We start from the raw sequence: 16257 nt of genomic DNA on the forward strand, positions 1-16257 counted from the left end.
ATTTTACTTACTAAAAAAATATATATCAATAGAAACTGACGTAACTTCAGGAAAAAGCTACAAGTATTGAGTGACGGATTAAAGTGCAATTCCCCCAAACCGCCATGGGGTGTCGCTGTTGAGCCGCACCACGTTGCACTTTCTCTCTACCCGGATAGTGCGCCGGTGCCGGGGTGCGCAGCGCTGGAGGCGGTGTGGTTTCTGCGTGTGTGTGTGTCTGTGTGTGTGCTTCTCTTTATTGTTCCAGTGGAAAAAAAAAAAAGAAAAAAAAAAAGCTTCCCTGCGCGGCGGCGGCGGCGACGACGACTCGCCACATTCGTCTCGATGGCTCCCGAGCAGGAACCACGTCCCACCTGAGAGGGGAGCGGTTCGGGGGAAGCGAAGCGAAGAGGACGATCCAACCCAAACTTAGCGCCGTGCGTGCGGATTTACCCGAAACGACTGTGGATCCCGGAGGAAGAGAGAGAGAAGAGGAGGGGGGTAAGAAACCGTGCTATCCGGATTATAAAGCGAGGTTACACGTTGCCTCTCCGGTTTCCGTGTAATAATGCAAGCTCAGATTGAGATTTTTCGCACTTTTGTTGCATCAAGATATTGCTCTCTTTAGATTTGCTCCACGGTCTCGGTATCTTCAAAGCTTCCAGGCAGCCTGTTCGTTTTCCTAATCGGCTGAGCTTTAGGAGCTCCAGCTTATTTTACTCTTAAGCTTAATGATAAACAAGAAGAGCCTGCTTTTAATGCACTCAGCAAACTTAACATTTCACAATTTATTGCCTCTGCTCTCTTTGTGTGCACGGATTTCAATCTACAAGCTTTGCAACAGCTTGTCAGCACATGCACATTAACACAGACTGACTCACACACACACACACACATTTATATATAGACAGATATATAAACACCAGCCTGGTCTCTTGACTGTGAGTCTTAGCCTACTGACATCTTTGCTCTGGCCTAAAGGATTACTCCGCTAACCTACATTCTGAGGCTTGCCAGCTTTGCTCCGAATGTGCTGCCTCTGCTATGTGTGTTTCATGTCACCGGTCAAACCCAAAAAATGCATCCACCATTGATTTAACGCTCCTTTTTCCACCCCCCTCCCCACTATCTCCTATCTTCCACCACATGGCACCGAGCGTCGGTGCTCAACACTTCCCCTGTTGCCTCATTTAATTTTCCAATCAATACCGCACAATAGAATTGGCAATCTCTTACCCCCCCCCGAGCTCACAGGTCTCCAGAGACCGGCGGTAGAGGGGTTTAATGGCTCCGGCGGAGAGTGTCACCTTGATAAAGCGAGCCATTGATCTGTCAGGAGACCACAGGTGGCCTTATCTCACCTGTCTGGCTGGTGAGTCATGAAGAAGAAACACAGCCTGGAAGCCAGCGGATTGATCGGATCTTGCAAGGTCTGCGTTCGTTGCTGAGATTTGAACACCTCGTGTTTCACTGCCGGAAGCAACGTTGCCAATAAAGTTGCCTGTAAAGGTTCTCAATCAACCGGGTTTATGGTATTTCCCAAAGATCAAAGGCAACTTTGCATGCTTCTGGATTCTACGCTGCACCCATTCGCTCATATCAACAAAAATCGCGTTGTGATTGATGTTTCAGGGCGTGTGAACACACGTATATCTTATCTGATCGCTCATGTGTTACAGTTTACACGCGTAGGCAGCTTTTGCAAAAGCCTCGCCTTCCGGTCAGAGCAGGACACCTGCACGGGAGCAGCAGCTTCCACACCTGTTTTGGTCGAATAGTCCGTCTATTTGGGCGGTTCGGGTGGACATGTCTACCAGAAGCACTCCCGCAAACCTAGCACGGTTAGCTTAGCGGTGTAGCTACCCTGTCAATAATTTATCTTCTTCTTTTTTGACTCATCGTTAATCATAATCTTCTTATCAAAGTTTTAATTGTCAGGCCTGTTTGATAGCCGGATGGCGTCACTGTTTAATCAACCTCACCACGTTGCACAGTGTCGTGTTTTTAGCGTTAGCATAAAACGTTCTCTCTGAATGCACAGACACATCACATCCGATTCCCAGGGCCTGGCTTCCCTCTCGCAGGCTCTTGGGAAACTTTCAACCAGCGCCAGTTCAAAGGCTGCCTGAGAGGTCCCTCTGAGTTAAAGCCTCGCCGCTGGAAGCTCCCACACTAGCTTCCTTTGTGCCCCTGCGACCAGCCCGCTCTGTATTCCCCTCTCGCAACTCCATGTCTAATCCTCCCAGCGAGCCCCTTCGCCGAGGACGAGACTTATTTTCCTTCTTTCCTCCAGAAACTTAATTGGTGGTTAAAAGTTTTCGCATGTGACGTTCGGGGGTGGTGGGGGGGGAAACTCATTTAAAGGAAGTGGAAGAAGGAGCTTTGTTGTGTTTGTTTTCTTTCGGTGCCCAGTAACGTCTCTTCTTGCCGAAAGAATGAAGACACGCCGGCGACAAATCAGCCGTGTCTGTCAACAGAATATGATGTTTGTCAGGGTAATTGGCACATGTTTGTTAGCCGGCGATTAGGCAGAGGAGCTATAAAACTGGTTCTTGAGTCGACGCTTGTTTGCCTTTGAAGCGTGACCCTTTTTAGAGGAACTGGCAGCGGAAGAAGAAGAAGAGAGCCGGCCTTCTTCTTCTTCTTCTCGATGGAGCTCTGGAAATTTTCTTGCAAAACGGTGACTCAGGTGAGATCGAGTGATACCGGGCGACCATTAACCGGCCCCGGAGGTGAGCTTTCATTTCAGCGCAGGGGAGGAGGAAGTAGTAGTAGTAGTAGTAGAAGCGCGCGAGAACAAACATTCCCACAGGTGTAATGAGTAACTTGAATGTCAGGTCCCTGCGTCGTCGGGTCACTTCCCTGGCAAGGCTCCGCTTTCCAGTTTCAGCTTTTGTCACCGAAGGGGAGGAGAGGCACTTGACCTGTAAACACAGGTGGAGGGATTAAGTAATAAAAGGCTTGTGTAGGTAGGCATTTACCAGGAAAACAATACGTAATTGTGTCAACAAGTGTGAACTTCGTTTATTTGTCTTTCACACCGGAGTCAGAGGTCGGATCCCCTGGAGCTTTGAGGCGTCCATTGACTCCCTGTTACTCCCTGGCCCTCCACCTCCAGACTACAGCCAAACTAATACCGTACTACCCCTTTACTAAAATCCCTAATACCTGTGCTACTCCCCGTCTTGTTTTAGGCCCCATAAAACAGACACGGACGTCCACTTCCTGGTTGTGTGACACTTCTCTGAAAGCAAACAAAGACGTTGGCTTTGGCTGCCAGAGGTTAACTCAACATGACTTAGAAGAGCTGCCAAACTTAGTCCTAGTAGCCTTTCTGCAGCTACAACTTGCATTTTTATCATGCAACTACACGTGCAGAGGCTATTTCACGTGTCCAGCGGCGTTATCGTCCCCGCATGGAGCAGGAGAACGGTGTGAGATCGGTGTGGACGTAGCCTCGGCCTTTTCGGTCGGTCGCTACGTCCCGATGCGCAAAAACATGCTCCGAACTCGCGTTTCTTTTGCCCAGAATGTTTTTATTCACGGTGCAAATTCATGTTCCTTATTCGATCGCTTGTCTCAGCTGTAATTTGTGGACTTTTTCCAGTCCGTAGAGGCCTCACCGTCCCGTCATTGCGCGTCCAACGACGAATTACGCCTTCCTCGTACTGTCCGCATTGAGACCTTGCGTATTAGCCCCCGGGACACGGACCTGGCGTTAGCCGCGGTGCACGGATCGCACTTTCTCAAAGCTGGGCCGCCTTTGAAGTCGCCGCGCCGCCCACTGCTCCCTAAATATTTACAGCAGCCTGTTTATCCGGATGCCGGTGAAGTTTCTGGGAACATTTCTCACCGTGGCTCGTCGCAACCCTGGATTTTTTTACGCCTCGGAACAACATCGCGCGCTGGCGGGTTCAATCTCCAGCTGATGAGTTTATTGGATTCAATGATTTGTGGCAAATCACATGCACGCGTAAAAAGAAGTGTGTTTTTGCGTGGAGGCCGTGCAGGAGAGCGTAACCCCCTCGTCCTTGCGTTGCCCCCTTGAGTGTCTTCTCAAACATTCCTCGTCCATGATGTCATGGCGGGGATATTTATTGTCTGGGGTTGAGGTTTATCAAGTGTGGCATGGAGGAGGAGGAGGGAGGAGGAGGAGGAGGGGGAGGGTACGCCTCTGAAAAGTTTGTATTTGAATGAAGAGAGGAGGGGTGGCGGGGGGCGGGGGAGTGCCTTGAAGTGTACTCTGATTGTATCTCATCCAAAGCTTTGATTCATGTCTGAACTGGCCTCGTAGGAAACGTTGTGAATCCCACCTGCGAGCGCCGAGGCCGCCAGAATGACACATGTCTGTCTGCTCCTCCGCGCATCCGGACAACTCCACGCTCATTTCCCAACCGAGCTGAGACACATACCAAATGCTCTTGTGGGTTTTTTCGAACAATTTAACCAAATAAATGTTGGAGGATGCGTCACAGTCTTCTTAAACTGATTAAGCCTTGGGGTTTTCCCGTCGATTGCCACAACAGAACCTCTCGCTCAACTCTAAAACCCTGCAAGTTGTGTGTTTACATTCACTTTTAACCTTTATTTATTTAAAGGAGGTCAATGGAGCGTCTCAGTTTCAGCTGCTTTGCTGCCGGACTTTACGTGCAGCTCAAACGAAGGAAAGTGGATGCAGAAATGTCCGCTCCCTCTTGTTTAAAGCTGCCTACCATGTATTTAAGAATCAAAAATACCCCAAATCACAGACTGCTTTCTAGAAACGCTTTAACTGCAACCCCGAATCTCTTCCCTTTCTCCACCAGACGTGAACACAAGTCCCTGCTGCAGCTCGCCGTAACGTCTCGTCGCCATGGTCGAGCCAGCCGACAGGCCGTCCGCCGCCGGGCAGAGGCTGGGCGCCCCCGAAAGCTTCGGGGTGTCCACCCTGGAGCCGGGCCTGCGTCCTCCCGCCCAGACCCCGGGGCGGCAGGTCTCCATACGGGTGCAGATGCTCGACGACACGCAGGAAGTCTTCCAGATATCGGTGAGTGGTTGTGGTGGTTTTTGTCGACCTTTGTCACAAATTTCGCTTGGATTATGGGTCTGTTGTAAGGACAGAAACCTCACAGATCACACTGAACAGCTGTTCTTTAAAGATATATGATGACAAATCCATATCTGAGTCTAATAATGGACTAATTGTTCCCGTATAAATAAGTTCTCTTATGTTGGATATCTGTCACTGAACACACCTAGATGTTCTGCTCAAACCTGTAAGCATGCAAACGATCCCACTGTGGTGACAGCGCTGCCTTCAGGGTCCTGACTTCTTTTGCAATCTCTTGCCACATTCAAATAAATGAAATCCATCTCTAGTTGTGTTTGGGATGACTCAACATGTTCCATTCACCTTGAGCCATATCTCAGATGGGTCCACTTCCTGGAAATACACAGGAAGCAGGACAGCGGCCAGCTTCCTGTCTTGTCCAAGCCACTCCTACAGATCCTGCCTAACGGCTCTCTGCAGCCTCTTCTCTTCTGGTTTAATGCTGACAGGTCGCCCACCGACACTGCTAAAAATGCTCCTTTTACCCAGTCAGATTCTAGCTAGTTAGCTCGAGCATGTCAGGGGTGCATCGAATGCAGGCTCCCTGTCGATCTAAAGCGCTCCCAGCTGTAATGTCTTGTTTTTGTACCCTATTCTGCCGTTAGCTCGCCGTTATCAGCTCAGATTTTGGGGGATTTTTTATTTTTTTATCATGATGATTAAGAAAGAATCCCGGATGAATCACCGTCTCAGCCGCCTTGGTGAGCTTCCAGAGCTGCCGGTCCAGGCGGCCCGTAATTGGCCCTTGCGAGAATGCCAAGAATGCATGCGGTCGTTAGCGCCTGAGGATGCGTCTGTGGCTGAGTGGACGGTTTGACGGAGGCCCGGTGTCGTCTAAATCTGGATATATTTCAAAAAAACATCCCGAATTGATGCAAGAGCACCGAGCTCGTGTTTCCTCTACCCTCTGTCCATCTCTGCGGGGACACATCTGGATGTCGAGCAGAAGACAACAACAGCAGTGCTATCTCATAATACTAATACACCGTTTAGTGGTTGTTGGTTTGCTTCAAGCCAAGTGTGAACCAAATTGAAGGAAGAAACAGTTCAGTTGCTTATTACAAATCCGAGTGGGAAAGAAAGGGAGCCATTGTGCGTCAGGCTTGACTCACCTAATTTGTCTTTCCCTGCGACAATGCCTCCCAGTGTGTTTGTGCAGTAGGTGTAGTCTAACGTGTGAATCCAGAGATAAAGCCTGCAGCTTGCGCTAACGGCGGCGCTCGATCGGCCACCGCTTCCCCCCTCACTACGCGGAGGCAAAGTCGAAGCTCATTAACCGGCCCGTTATCTGAGAGCCTCAGGTGCTATGGAATAAGGGGCAATATATTCTTTTTAAAGATCCAAAACACATATTTTCACATTTGAAGTAACAATGCTGGCAAACTGTAGCTATCCTGTTGTGCTGATTAGCGCTTCCTACGCTAGCTATTTGGATTTCCGCCTTTGTTATTATACGTTTTAAAAGAATCTAATGACCAATTACAGGAAAGTGAATGATCTCTGAACTTTATTTTGAGTTCAGATAAGCAAACCGTGGCCTTTTTTTTTGTATAAAGTAATCAAACCAAGCCTGACCGTCTATGCTAACGCTACATATGTGCTAATAAAAAGTGCTAAGTCTCCAAATGACCTTCAGAAACGATGTAGCAAACCTTAAAGTAACTTGAACTTCTAGAAAACTTCTAGAAGCAAGCTAAGGCTAACAGTTGGTAAGCTAACAACAAACATGACTTAATGTGAGACATACAGGAAGCTGAAGAGGCCACTCCCCTTATTGGAAAAAGCTCCGTCTGCTCTGATTGGTCAGCTCCAGTGTCCTGATCAGGCCCCGCCCACGCATTCTTGAGCTGGAGGCAAAACAAAACAAAGAAACCTCTATACAACTAAATTGCTGTATCATTTCTTAAAACGTCAACAAACACGTCACACCTCGTGAACTAATAATTAATTACTGCCACAAGGGGGCGCCATTCATATTCACTTCTTGTGAACGCGATAAACGCGCCTCCATTTGACATAAACGTTTGTGCCGTGCTAGCTAGCTGCTAACAGTAAAGGCCTGAGACTAGCTTCGCTTTGGAAAGGATTTATTTTGAAGCGTGTCGAGGTGGTGATGAGCAGCGACGGGGATCCACTTAAATAAATCCACTCAATAATGGAGGGACTCTTCCAGTCGGAGTCTGCGACCGCACACCAGGAAGAACAGGCTCATTATTTGAATTAGTTTAGGACTTCAGAGGAAGGTTTATTGCATGTGCGGCGTTTAATATTTAATTCTTGATTAAATAAAAAGGTTGCGCCCTCGGAAACGTTATGAGATCCAGGTGGTTGGCGTTCACCTCTCTCTCAGAAGTCTTTGTCCTTCCAGACGTTTCCGGTGAAATCAGCTGGCCTTCAGTCGGGGACTCCCATGAGTCTTTGCAGATGTTTTGAACGGCATTAAAACCACTTCACTGAACGAAATAAATAAACTATTCGTCTTCTGCATATCGAGAAGCATTTGTTTGTCAGTCGCTGCCGTTGTCTCCTTCCCTTTCGAGTACATGACATTAATAAAACATCCAGACATGACATTGTGCACACAGTGCATTAGCGACCGCACACGCGCGCACTTTCAGGCTTCATTATTAATGTGGACTGGAGGTAGATCAGTGAGAGCAGAACGCCGCCTCCGCCGCTCACTCCCTACTTGTAAATAATTGAAAGTGAGCAGGATGTGATGTGGGCGTGTGTGTGTGTGTGTGTGTATTTGCATGCATGCTTTATAACGAGCGGTTTATGTTATTCATTCGCTTTGAGTGGCTTCTACCTGTTTGGATGCGAGAAACTGGACGAATCCGGGGGGCCTCCTGCCTCCCTGGAGAGCAGCGCGACCTCGCCTGGAAACCCCGCTGCTCCGAACGAGGCCATTGTCATGCTTTAAGTGGTTGAGACCTGCACATGCAGAGCCACATTCGCTGTCGCGTCCCGTTTAGCCCATCTCCGAGATGACTTAAATGCAGAGCTTGCTTCTCTTTTCATCTGCCGATCGATGGCGTCTGGATATTTTTTTCCTGTGCTGTCTCGTCCAGCACGCTTTGCTTGACCTTAATCCCCCTAAGGCGATCCAACACATCCGCAAAAGCTTTAAAAGACACTCTCTGATTGCAGAAGTGCAGATCTTGTGGCCTTAAAGAGAGCTTGGGAAAAAACGGAGAGCTCTAGAGAGGAGTATTGAGAGACTCTGTGTGCGAGAACTGTTTAATAGACAGCGTAATTTGATGGACTTGAAGTCCCCGAGGCCCGTGATAAATGAGCCACAAGTCCCACGCCACATTATGCAGAGGCACACACACACACACACACACATGCCCTCTTTCAATCCCTTAGCGTCGATGCGGAGCGGTTGACATTTGAAATGGATGGGTCTTTGTCTCTGCCCGCCGCCTCGGGAGCGTGGAAAGAGCGGATTTGAGGACGGAAGCTGGGAAAACGTTTCATTTTTGAGCGCAAACTCTTTCCAAGAAACTCGGCTATTTGGCTCCAGCAAGAGCGGAGGAAATTAGCTTTAATGCAGCCTTCCATTAGTGGATTAGCATGCAAAGAACCAGACAGTTTCACTATATATATATAAATATATATGTCTAAACATTTTCTTTTCATTTCACCCCGAAGCCTGTTTGAACGCCGTCTCTGAAACTCACACTGGAAAGAGAAGAGAGAGAGAGATAAAAGCACGGGAGTGATAAGAGATGAGAAAATGTGTGTTTTGGATACTCTGGATACTCTGGATACTCTGGAGGCGGGACTCCTGGCAGTGGTTTGAGAGTGTGGGCAAAAAAAACCAAGGTGATGTTTAAAGACAGTAAAGTGTGGTTCTTTTCAGGGCGAGGCCCGAAACGCTAGCCGTGCGAACCTCTCTCTTCTCTCCTCTGATCTTCCACGTAATCTCCCCCTTTCTTTCTGCTTTGTTGGAGCGCCTGCAGAACTAACAGTAACTCTGACAGGTCTCATTCATCACCATCCGCTCACTCTCTCTCTCTCTCGCTCTCTCTCTCCGTGTGTGTGCTAAAGCCCCCGGAGTCCCAGCTCTGTAACCTGTATTGATGGCGTTTGCATGGGCTCACAGGGGCCACATTAAAACCGTGTTAGATGGCGGAGTGGAGTGGAGTGGTGGGGTTTATAGGCTCGCCCAAGCAGCGCATGTGCGTCCCTGCTAAAACCTGCCCTGCAGTCACACAGACTCGCAAGATTACAGTTAATTACAGCCCTATTAAATAATAAATATTTAATTAGATTTGCGGATGTAATATCTTCCACTTCATGACTGTCTCGCGGATGGGAGCGAGGAACGAGCGTGGCTAAATGATGCATTGTTCTTTTTCCCCTAGTTGTTAAATGAACAAGCCATGCATCATCTTCCTTTCAGCTGTGAGTCGCGAAGGAAAACGTGGAGGAACAATTGACCTGCTTCCAAAAACACAAATACATGCAAATACGTCTGCTTATCTGCCCTAGAGTAAGCTCTAAATGCTAGCATGCATACCTGAACGCCAGCATTACTCCCAAAGCCAACAAACATATCATTAGCTAACTGCTTTCGCTTGCGGTATGAAGGTTTATATTGGGGAGAAACTCCTCGGCCTGCAGCAAAGCTCTTACTTTAGCATGGTGTTAGCTGTCCAACTTATTAATCAGCCCTTATTTTAAAGGTTAAAATAAGACATACTGGCATAAAGTAAGCATGAACCTTACTTTATGGTGCCTATTGCGGTATTTTTCCATATTAAACATCCAAAAAATGTTATCTTACAACAAATAAACCTTAATAGCTTACTAATAAGATGATAATACCATGTCTAATTTACAGTAAATGTCTTTTTATATTGCTCTTACTGCATCGTGTGGCTTTAAATTCCCATTAAATAGCTAGCGGGGTGCTAAATGAGTCAGCGTATTTACATGTAAATACAGGAAGTTAAAGAGGCCACGCCCCTCTGCTCTGATTGGTCAGCTCCAGTGTTCCAGCTGGAGAGTTGCAGGGGGAAGAAGAGGCCTGAAGATCTTTTGATTGGGTGCAGATTAGCACACGCCCCCAAGTGCAGAACGAGTCATCGACCATTTTGGATCATTTTGCACCAGACACATCATATTGAAAGCAGTTTGCTTTCAAGGAGACTTCAACCTCGGTCTATTTTACAACACACGTGCTCGTAATCTGCACGTTTAAGACCCACAATGCAACACCGAAGCATCAAAGAAAGACGAAATATTTGACCGACAAGCAGAACTAATCTGCTCTCCATTTAGCTTGTGTTCAGCGACGCTGTTCTTTCTGCGACCTCCGTGTGCGTGTTACCCCGAAGTTGCAGAAACATGTGGATGCAGCGTGTGTGCATGAGTCTCAAACTGTATTACGTAATGGTTGGATTTGACTTTCTCATTCCTGCGGTCAGAGACCTCGGAAAGGGACTTTTAACTTTCCTTTCAGCTGCTTCTTCCAAGCTTTGGTTTTGGTCAGAAGCGCTGCACATAAACAAGTTTGTGCAGTGCTTCTGCTGCTGCTGCTGCTGCTGCTGCACCGTGCCGTCTGTTACTTCCCCATGAAGGTGGGTTTGTGCACGTGGAGCCACGTGGAAGCGTTTAGACCTGCCGAGTTCAAAGACGGGGGCCGCAGACGGATCTGCCCCCGAGCGAGGAAGGAGAGAGATTGAGCATGCGAGAGATTGCTGGTTAGTGAGTGGATGAGCTTTGTTGATGGAGAGACGATTACTGGGAGATTGCTTCTAAAGTAGAACAGGATGGGGGTGGAAGAGACACAAAGAGGGACGTGGTGTTGGGGGGGAAAAAACTTGCAGCAGTAGGCGAGAGAAACGCACATCCGTCTCCCACAGAAGCCTTTTACATTACGCAGACAGCCAGTGAATGAGCAAACACTGTTAGCTCTGCTTGGCTGCAGATGGTATCCCTTTTTTTTTTTTTTTGTAATTGCAGCGAACGAGGTCCAGAGTGAAGAGGCTAGTCAAGCCAAGAGTGGAAGCGCTGGGCCCCATTTAGGGTAATGACTGTACCCCTGCTTCCTCCGCGCTGCACAAAACCACACCATCAATCCGGTAGCTTTTGCGGATTACAAGTATTTGTCTGGAGCAGCGTGCAGTAGCTCGTTGAGGTGGGCTTGTGGTGACACTTTTACAAGTTTACACGGCCCTTTTTACTCTTTAAGTACATCCTATATTTGATGGCAGTTGTTGTACTTGTAGTTGTTTGACATGCTGTAGTAATATGTCAGCTTCCAGTTTGGCAGGAGGGATACCTCAGTATTAACATCAGCTGTGAGACAAATGCTTTTACCATCATCATCCTCATCATCGCCACCATCAGACGCTCTGGAGGGGAGCCACAGCTAATTTGGACCTTGTGTTGCATTTGAAATCTGGATGAGGTTATCCTCTTAACAGAATAGTACAATACATAGATGCATGTTGCTGCTGGATGGAGACGTCTAGTTTAATCAGATCACCCTGGTTGCGAGGCTTGACATGTGACGTTCTCGTTGGTTCATGTGAGGCAGAGCTGGAACATCACATGACGAATCCTCACTTGATAAGAGTTGGGGATTGTGAGGTGATGAAGTTATTTCTCTGTTGAGGAAGGAGGGTTTGATTTCTGCGGAAAATCAAATAAGCCAAAAGTTGGCCGCTTGCCACCGTGTCTGGCCCTGGTTTCCGAGGCGTGTCCCGCACGGTTGGCACCAGTCGGACCTGTGTCGGCAGCTATTCAGGACGTGCGGCTTCTGATGTGAACATACACAATTCATAGCTTCCTGGCCTCCAAGCTAATAGTTACTCTCCCTGTTTCCCCTTTTGAATGATGACTCATAGACAGTATAAAGATGGGCGGCGGAACTGCTCCTCTAAAGTGAAGCCAAAGCAAGTAGAGCTCCCCCTGGTGGCTGGCTGCAGTATAGGTCATAAGCTCCGCCTCCTCCATGTTAGCGGATGGGACTTGGGCCAAACTAAAACACTTAAATACACGTCGATGCATGTTCCAAGTGTCAATTTTTTGGATAAGTTTTGTTTTAGCTAGTTATTTGACGCCAAAGAAACAGGATGTGACATCATGACCACCAGTTGCCATGGCAACTGCTCCGTAAAGAGGGACCATGAGAGTTTTAAAAAGTAAAATAAATAATAACGTAACCTGGGTGTTCCCATACTGGTTTGCGCGCGATTTCATTCTCGCTGCAAAAGCAGTCTGGAAACCATCGCCCATATTTTCTCCTGAGATAGGGAACCAATCACAGAACGGGGGGGGGGGCAGCAAGACGATGACGACGTCTATGCGCGACACCGAAGCTTGTAGTGTGTTAATCCAACATGGCAGCGGACCTAACGTTACCGTTCGATGCAGCCTTAGACAGTGTTTTAAGTAGCTTAGAACGCAAGTTTATTTTAAAAAAAGAGCAACGTTTGGCGTTGAAAGACTTCATTGCCAAGAAGGATGTGTTTGCTGCTCTGCTACCAACAGGCTTTGGCTATGAATCGCGCGCAAGGCAGCATGGGAATTACCAGGCGCATTTGATAGACATTCGTAGCGCCCAATAAACGGCTCTAGGCATTTGTAAAACCAAGCCTCAAATACGAGAAAATAAACACGTAGTTTCCAGACCAGCATCTCATTGAGATGTGCAGTCGCGTCAGCCAGGCTAATAATAACGTGTATTTCCTTATAAACTGGTGGAGGTAGAGCAGAGCGCAGTGTTAATTAAACGAAAATGCGAATTCGTCTGGAGGAAGTGTGGGCGGGGCATCGATATCACGGCTTCGCATGACTCCACTCTTGGATCGCGCTGATCAGACTCTGGCTCCAAAGTCGCAAGATGGCGCTAGCGGTATCCCCAGGAAAGTGGCGTGAAGTTTGGCCAATGCAAAGAAGTGGGGACGCATAGTCCATATTTATATACAGTCTATGTAACGACTATGAAGAGTTATTTCATTTAGCGCAAGTGTTTGTACTGGTTTCGGTCCAGAGACAGGTGAAGTGAAGCAGCGTCTTCACTTCCCGGTAGTTCTATTGGCGAATCTGTACATTAACACCAGTGGAATCAAATCTTGTGCCCGTTTATCACGTTAAATATCCGTTTAAGTCTCTAACCGAGGTTGCATTACCGTCTAAAAGCTCACACGTACACTTGCTAAGCTATTCCTCAGCATGAAAGTCTGCCATGCTAAGACTTTATCCTGCAGCTTAAGCCCAAACTGTCAGCTCCAATATCCTAAATGAGTTTTCCTCCCTTTGCCGAGTGTTGACCATGGAACTGCCTTGCTCAATCTCTGTCGCAGATCTGGACCAGGCCCTGGAACTTCACTCCTCTTTGGATGTTGTGTGTGAATAGGTGAAGTGTTTTTTTTTTTTTAATCTCCGTCCTCGCCCCCCCCCCCCCCCCCCCCCCCCCTCGTCTCCCGTTTGGACGCTTCCCAGAAGCCTCGGTGGAATTCAATGGCGTCTCCCCTGCTGTGCGCCTGTCGAGTCTCCAGCCGCTTGTTTCTCCGAGAAACCGGCGGAGGAATGTGGCCCGAAATGTGATGTGTAGGTGGAAGGGGGGGGTGGAAAAGAAGTTTCACCTTCTCTCCACCTTTATTATCCGTCTCTTTTCCTTCTTTTTTCTCAGGCTCTTTGTCAAACGTGTTCGCCGTTCTTCTGCTAAATCTCCCCTCATGTTTACGGCGAGCCCTGTTATTCCATCAGGTTTTCCACACCCTCTTAATACTTTATAAATCACCCGTGCATGGACCCACACACAAACAAGAACGCATGCCAAGCTTAAGCATCTGTGACTTGCTTTTAAATGCGTTTTTTCTTCTTTTTTTTTTCTCCTTGTTTTCGCAGCGAGGTTAAACGGGGTGAGCTTTTAAAAAGGCCTCTCGTATCAACGGTGATTTCGGGTTTTGACGCAAACTTTTGGAAGCATAAATCCGCTCTTTCAAAGCCAAACTGCCGCTAGAGACTGCTTTGTTACCTTAAAGTCTGCTCCTAAGAGCTGCAAGACACTTTGGATAAAAGCCCGTAGTGTTTAGAGGATCGTTTCCCGATGGAGAAATCGTAGGAAACAAAGATTTACAGCTCTTATTATTCCACGAGGCGCTGTACAAGCGAATTCGGCGCCACCCTACACGAGACGCTAATTGCTTTTTTTTTTTTTTTTTTTTAACTGGTACATCATTGTCATGTATTCCCCTCCGCTGTTCAATTTAATTGTCTCCCTCTAGTGTGCCGTGAGCCGTGACATCCACGCTTGCACAAAGAGGCAAGCGTGGATGCCCCCCCCCCCCCCAGCCCCCTCATGTGGGGTGTCGCCGGGTTTGATTTCCCACAGTGCCTTGCAGCCTCATGCTGCCGGCAGGTATTTGCTGTACATTTAACAGTTAAGCATATGTGCCTTTCCCTTCTGGCGTTGTTGAGGAACTGGCTTTGACGTCCTTGACGCCACTAGGTTAAGCCGTTTAACCTAATCCGTGATTGGTGGACAGTCGAGGAGGGAGGAAGCCTCTCCCAGCTGTCCTCCTCCTCCTCCTCTTCTTCTTTTTTTTTTATTCTTTCTATTGTGGGGAAATGATACCGTTCTGGCCGGCGACGTTCCTTAGCCCTGGGCTGACACTGAACGCCGCACGGATACTGCAAATCTAAAACAGATGGATTTTAGATATTTATCTGCTTCTGTGGATCGGGGGCAGAAACGATGTGCAAGCTGTGGATGAATTAGTCGCTAGAGCTGACGTCTTAGTAGAACATGAATTGTCGTAATGTTGATTTAACCGCGTTTGTTTGACTTTAAACTAGGGATGCGGTGAAAATTTTTGGCCGAAAAAAACGAAAATGCACTTTTGGGCCATTTTTCCTGCGAAAATTGCTGCGGTTGCTGCTTGCATCATCACAACATCCTTGTTTCGGCGATAAATTTCGGCATTTTCAGTTTTCGGCCAAAAAATTTTCAGACTTTTATCGCCGAAACTATGGATGCACTGAAAATTTTTGGCCAAAAAACCAAAAATGCACTTTTGGGCCATTTTCAGCCGAAAATTGCTGTGGTTGTTGCTTGCATCATCACAACATCCTTGTTTTGGCCGTGTTGTTTCGTCCGCGTTGTTTCAGCCAAAAATTTGCAGACTTTTATCGCCAAAACTACGGATGCACCAAAAATTTTTTGGCTGAAAAACCGAAAATGCACTTTTGGGCCATTTTCAGCCGAAAATTTCTGCGGTTGTTGCTTGCATCATCACAACATCCTTGTTGTTTCGGCGATAAATTTCGGCATTTTCGGTTTTCGGCCAAAAATCTTCAGACTTTTATCGCCGAAACAACACACGCAAGCAACAACCGCATCAATTTTCGGTGCATCCCGACTTTAAACGTGATTCTTTTATCCATAATGCGCATCTGCATTGCATCATATTATTAGATGTTGAACATTTTGATCCCAGGTTGAGTTTTTGTCAAGTTTAAAAGCGGTTACCGCACCTGTGTATAAGATATCTGCACCGATACGCCATAATATTATGAAGGTGAACAATGTTGGTTGAAATTGACAAGTGGAGGGATTTGAGCGACTCCAACAAGGTCAGCACCTGTCAGAAAAGTGGTCCAAGGAAGGAAAAGTGGTGAATCTGTGACAGGGCAGAAATTGGCCAGTGGACCTCTACTGTCCACCATTGAAAGCTCCCACCATGGTTAAATGGACGCCAATATTCAGGTGGTGGTATGTATCAGTAGCATCCACCGGTTTCCAATTTCGTGGCATATCGGTGTACACACATAAAGGCTAACGGGCTCTGTGGCAACAAGCGCCGCTAACCACCCATCCGCCATAAAAGTCCGCCTTCAGTCGGGGGAAAACACATAAGTGGCGTACAGCGCTCAGCGGGGTGAGGAACAACAGCGGGGGCCCTTTCTGATCCCTCTTCTCATTACTCAGGGCCTCAGGCGGTACAATCAATCCTGAAGCCGGAGCACTCTGAGCGCCGCTAAACCCAGATTTCTACGCGGGCGCTCCTTTTTCACATCACATGCGTGGAATAAATCCGTGTTATTGTGCCGCCGCTTGCAAGTGCTAGCGGTGACTCTGCAACTCGAGCTGCGCCTCCTCTGTTGATTTTTCGGTCCGCTGACGTGCAGTTTAGCAGCAGGACGCGGCATGTCCTCTGGTATGAAGC

General features: G+C 47.7%; 1 protein-coding gene across 1 annotated transcript in view; it reads left to right on the top strand.

Moving 5' to 3' along the window:
• Positions 1-261: 261 nt before the first annotated feature.
• Positions 262-16257, top strand: part of LOC311509077 (FERM, ARHGEF and pleckstrin domain-containing protein 1-like) — a 40913-nt gene continuing 24917 nt past the window's right edge. The window contains exons 1-2 of the mRNA XM_084574125.1: positions 262-480; positions 4785-5005. Of these exons, the coding sequence (XP_084430251.1) occupies positions 4832-5005 (174 nt within the window). The 5' untranslated portion in view covers positions 262-480; positions 4785-4831. The remainder of the gene's footprint in view (positions 481-4784; positions 5006-16257) is intronic.

This window comes from Chelon labrosus (assembly GCF_963514085.1).
Source record: "Chelon labrosus genome assembly, chromosome: 24".
Taxonomy (NCBI): Eukaryota; Metazoa; Chordata; class Actinopteri; order Mugiliformes; family Mugilidae; genus Chelon; species Chelon labrosus.